This window comes from Austrofundulus limnaeus, unplaced genomic scaffold (assembly GCF_001266775.1).
Source record: "Austrofundulus limnaeus strain Quisiro unplaced genomic scaffold, Austrofundulus_limnaeus-1.0 Scaffold47, whole genome shotgun sequence".
Lineage (NCBI taxonomy): Eukaryota > Metazoa > Chordata > Actinopteri > Cyprinodontiformes > Rivulidae > Austrofundulus > Austrofundulus limnaeus.
In genome coordinates, this window is record NW_013952449.1 from 1,718,879 (window position 1) to 1,724,477 (window position 5,599).

The 5,599-nt window shown below is 37.3% G+C and overlaps 1 protein-coding gene across 1 annotated transcript in view; it reads left to right on the top strand.

Annotated features, from left to right (window-relative positions):
• Nucleotides 1-4,817, top strand: part of rfc4 (replication factor C (activator 1) 4) — an 8,479-nt gene extending 3,662 nt beyond the window's left edge. Inside the window, exons 7-11 of the mRNA XM_014008049.1 lie at nucleotides 208-328; nucleotides 576-701; nucleotides 827-907; nucleotides 1,011-1,124; nucleotides 4,552-4,817. Of these exons, the coding sequence (XP_013863503.1) occupies nucleotides 208-328; nucleotides 576-701; nucleotides 827-907; nucleotides 1,011-1,124; nucleotides 4,552-4,644 (535 nt within the window). The 3' untranslated portion in view covers nucleotides 4,645-4,817. The remainder of the gene's footprint in view (nucleotides 1-207; nucleotides 329-575; nucleotides 702-826; nucleotides 908-1,010; nucleotides 1,125-4,551) is intronic.
• Nucleotides 4,818-5,599: the final 782 nt, after the last annotated feature.

The window sequence follows — 5,599 nt, forward strand, 5'->3', positions numbered from 1 at the left end:
GTTTATAAACTATGACATTTATAAATGTATGAATCATGTGATGAGAAACTGACTTTGAAAAATAAATCTGTTCTTTTTTCTTTTTTTCTTATAAAAGGCTAAATAAAACAAAAATATTGGTGGTAATTTTTGACTGTAACTTTACAAACAGCACCCTATACACAGCTGCGCTTTCGGATCGGTTAATCCCTTCTCTTTGCCTTCCAGGATTATCGAGCCGCTCACGTCCAGGTGCTCTAAGTTTCGCTTCAAGCCTTTGGCCGATCAGATCCAAGAAGAGCGCCTGCTGGAGATCTGTGCAAAGGAGAACCTCAAGTACACAAAGGAGGTAGAGCTGTTGTCTTAACGCAGAGTTGTTTTATAAAACTAACACCAAAGTTCTTCTCATTAGTCTAAATATAGACCCCCCGACCCCTAATTTGACCTTATTTAGCTGATTTAGATCCATTATTTCAGTCAAATTATTTTAGATCTCATATGTTTAGTGTGAGACTGAAAACCATACATGTTGCTCCACACATTCAGTTAACTGCACACATGCACAAAGAAAAACCTTTTTGTTTCTCCCCCCACAGAGTATCTCAACACTGGTGCAGCTGTCGGAGGGAGACCTGCGTAAAGCCATCACCTTCCTGCAGAGTGCTGCCCGCCTCAGCCCAGACAAGGAGATCACCGATCAGGTCATCATTGAGATTGCAGGGGTGAGTGTTGCACACTTTTCACTTTGTATCACAGCACAGAGGAGAGAAACACATGGATATTTTTCATTTAAAAACAAAAACAATGCAGTTGTTTTGTTATTCAGTCGCTTCTCGCTCTCTTACAGGTCGTCCCTTCCAAAATGATCGACAGCTTGCTCCAGATTTGTTTGAAAGGAACGTTTGAGAAACTAGAAGTTGCCGTCGGGGTACGTTGTTCCAAAGTGCTTTTTTTACAAACTGGAACAGGTGATTCTCAGGTTCCTGGTTATCTGATGTTAATCTGCTGCCTGTTTTATGTCTCTCTAACAGAACATGGTGGATGAAGGTTATGCAGCCACACAGATCCTGACTCAGCTCCACGACGCCATCTTGAAACAAGACATCGGAGATAAACAAAAGTCAGCCATTGCTGAGAAAATGGCAGTAAGTTGTTTTATTTATTTATTTATTTTTGTTTTGTTTGTTTGCCGTAGTACAACTTGAATAAAAGTTTTGTTTTCTTCACACTCATCAGTTATTTTGAACCACTGGGGGCTCTTGTACAAAGAGTGTGTATTCCCAGAAAAGTGGCGTTTGACCTTTTCCACGCAAAAGTACTGATGTACCAATAATGACAAGACTCCAACTTATTTCAACTTATCTGTTCTTTGGCAACACTTAAAGCCATCGATATGTTGATGAAAACTATTGTTATACTATGAAGCAAGTCTTCCTCTTTGGCCAGTGATGCTAATGATGAGTCAACAATCATAAGTAGGGGTGTCCCGATCCGATATCAATATCGGATATCGGTCCGATATCAGCCAAAAAACGAGTATCGGATTTTATCGGACTGCATAAAAAATGTCCGATATAAGCGCTCCGATATTAGCAGTCCGTTCCAGCAGTTCACTGACTCCGCTCCAGTGTTTCTATCCAGCAGCGCTTGGATCCTGCTTGTAGCGCTCACGTGATCATAACAACAGCAGCGCTAACAAGTTAGCAAGAATGTCGGCAGCAGAACTTTTTATTTTCATCAGAAACAGAGTTGCAGCTAAGTGTAAAGTTGTCACGCACAAGTTTTCCGAGGGGAAACACAGAACCGTGAACGTTTTAAACAGGAGCGACAACTACTCTCCACCCTGGCAGCAGCTTTGCGGTTCGGCTCGGTTCAGCCTCGGTCCAGTGACCGCACACAGCCGCGCTGTTTCGGAACCTCCTCTCTGGTCGGGTCGGTGATTCTAAGCGGGCAGAAGCGAGGACAGCACGCTTGTTTTGACATCCGTGGATTAGCTCTGTGTTGATGGACAGAAGAAAGGAGAGCGCAGCTTTTGTTTTGGAATATGAGCGACATGACGAGAGCAGTGATAAAACCTGCTCCCTGCAGGAGAGAGAGGCTGATCTCCACATGATGCTCAGACTATAGAAAGTGGAAATTTAGCACTAAGAAAGGTAGCTATCAATTTAAATAACTAATTCTTACTATTTATTTTTTGCTCTTGTTATTAGAGTGATGTTTAATCTGTTTACACACTTGTTTGAGTGAAGATTAAGTGCAATGATCACGTTGTTTTAGTTACAGTCAGTAAAATTGGAGCTGTGGACTCTTAACTTTGAACAGACAATAATGTGGGGTTTTGTTTTGTCCCCACCTTCAATTTTTTCCACCATAAAGCAGCACAAGGCTGACAGATGGTAAAAAAAATAACTGGAGTGATTTTGAATTATTTTACACTGTAAAAGTACATTTTGTTTTTATTATGTTATTTTTTCAGGGTATTGTAATTTATTTTATTTATTAAATTGTATAATGTTCTTCAGTTTAAAATGTATGTGATCCATTGGTTTAAAATAAATGGGTCAGTTTTTCTCATACCTACTCTTTTTCACTGTTTGATCTGATCAAGATTTTTCTAAGATTTTACACTACAAAATAGGTAAAAGTGTGTGACTTGCACTGTTATAGTAACGGGTCAATATCGGTATCGGTCAATATCGGTATCGGACATTTCTCAAAGTTGTAATATCGGTATCGTATCGGAAGTGAAAAAGTGGTATCGGGACATCCCTAATCATAAGTATTGTGAAGGATCTGCTTTATATGCAGCACTAAGAAGCTGTAAACTCTAATAAGTTGAAAAAGTAAAGGAAAAATTGACACTACTCCAAATCAAGTTGATGATGTACAGTAGAAATGGGCTTTGTGTACATAAGACTGTCTTGTTCTCAGTCCTTCAGTAATTGGTGTTTTTGCAGTTCCTTCTTCTGCCACTAGAGGCTCCTCAACACTGCATAATCCTTCACATGTTCAGAGCAGTGTTGATGTGATACAGACTTTATTAAGCAGTGTTATTAACAACGTGCCCCCTTTGAAAGTAACCACACACACACTGATAACATCATTGTTCATGGAGACGTCTAATTAAAGACAAGTTCAATGTTTAACCCTTAACACACCTGAATATATAATTGCTGTTCTGACCCGATACCATGAAGTCATTTCTAATCCACATTCAAACCAGTTACATCTTCATTACAGCCTGTGTGCTTTTCATCTTTTATGAGATCTGAAGAGCTGGAGGGAAGATAAGAAAAACATTTAAAAATCAAACCAAAAAAACAATTTCAAATCATCGTCATAGCATCAAGTCTATTTTCACTCATTTTTAACTATAATTTATAATAATACCAGGGTTTCCCCTAGGATTTTTATTTTTACCGTGGTGGTGGTGGGCTGTCTTTTTTTTTTCTCTCTCTTTTTTTTGGATGGTGGGGGTGGGTGTTGACACAGACATTTAATTATAAAACATGATTTATTTTATGCTAATCTGAATCAGTTTAGTGCATTTTGTAAATATATTTGACAGTTTTGTAGGAATGAATACATTTATTATGTTTATTCAAAATAAATCTGCTTCTTATTACTTCTGTAACATGTTTAAAAGAAAAGATCATCAGTAAAAATCCTCAAATCATGTCCTGTTTCTACAAATTGTCTTTGTAACAGTTCAGAAGAACTCTTAACTCATGTAGATATAAAAGACAACAGTTAAAAAATGCAACTATCCAAAAAAAACTTCATTTCAATCACAGAAAATAATTTATTTACCACATTTTAAATCTGGGCCCTAAAGGGTTAATGCTCCTGTAGGTTAACAGCAGCTCATTCTGTCTGGATTTATGGTGTTTTGAGTTCACAAAMAACTCTGGTTAYTTTTTTAAAAGTTGAGGGACATTAGCTACATTAGCTCGTAGCTGCGCTGCTGATCAGCGCTAACAGGCACAGAGCCGCTGACTCCCGGTCACACTCAGGTCTGTGTTGGTGATTCTTGTTTATCAGAGTGATTATTGATGAGGTAACCATGATGTAGCTTCACCTGTCGAGTCTTCATTGAAAGAAAAAAAATGTAGCTCAAAGTTGTCGCATCAGACAGTTTTCATCGCGTGTCATATCACACACACACATGCCTTGCTATCTTTGTGAGGACTACACACAGAGCTTACAGCCTCGCTCTGCGCACTCGCGGTGTTGGTTTTTCAAAATAAAGTATATCTTAAGTTTTCCTTGATGTTTAAATAGGGTTTCAAAGTCTGATTATGGTTATTATAAGAGCGCAAATATATGATATAAATATATATGATATGCTTTACATGGTTTTAGCCTAATATAGGCCTATTATTTTAAAAAAAATCTTTATTCTGAGTGTGGCAGATATGATTTTTGCCGTGGCGGTGCGCCATGATCAATTACATGTAGGGGAAACCCTGAATATACTGAAATGTTATTTAAAAGAGCGTAATTCCCTGCTATGAAAATGTACTTTTAGATAAAGATTTCCCACAATTCCCTGCCTGTGCTTGTGTGTTTCAGGTTGTGGGGAAGTGCCTGGCCGATGGAGCAGATGAATACCTGCAGATATTGAGTCTGTGTTCAGTCATCATGCAGCAAGCCTCTCAAAGCTAAAACTCCACAAAGACCACCGTGTGGTTCTGAAAGGACCAATAGACTTTATCTGTTCAGAATGAAAGTATTTACAGCAAAACACTGTCCCAACTCACACCAGAATGTCATAAAACATGTTTTTACACAAAGAGATACTGTTGAAATATTTGGATTAATAAATAGTTTTCTGTATCTTTTCAGTGTTAGTGTTGGTTATTGGAACAAACCATGTCAAACTTCACACACTCTCCCACCATTTAGACTTAGTAAGAGGAACCATTAATGGAAATATGATGGTACGTTTGTTTGGGACACATATAATATTAACATAAGACTTCATTGTGAGACAGAATCATGTTTGGCCTGATAAACACACTGCTGCCCAGAGCGTTATGGTTCTGCTGTGCCAGGTCTTCTAATATAACTACTTTCATTCATCTATTCATCTGAATATCTCCTGTTTATATAAGAAAATAAGATCAAGAAAAATATGTCTTAAAAAACTTGCTGTACTAAAACAGAAAAATAAAATCATTGAATGTTAATTATTAAAACATAAAATCACTCATCTAAGTCTCTTAGTTAATTGGATTACTGAATTATATGTCTTACAAAATCTTGGTTACATCTGGAGGATTTTATTATAAATGAATCCACTCCTGCTAATTATCTAAATTGTTATATATTCCCAGAACAACAAGTGTCTGCTATTTTTAATCAGGCTTATTGGTTAATTCTTGGCCAGTTTTTTATGATTCTTTTTTTGAGTCTTTAACCCTTCATTTTTCAAATTCGTTTTTGGTTGGTGATACAGTTAGGTCCATATATATTTGGACATTGACACAAATTTAGTCTTTTTACTTGTTTACTGAAACATATTCATGTTATAGTTATACATGGACATAAAGTCCAGACATTCAGCTTTCATTTGAGGGTATCCACATTAAAACTGGATGAAGGTTTTAGGGGTTTCAGC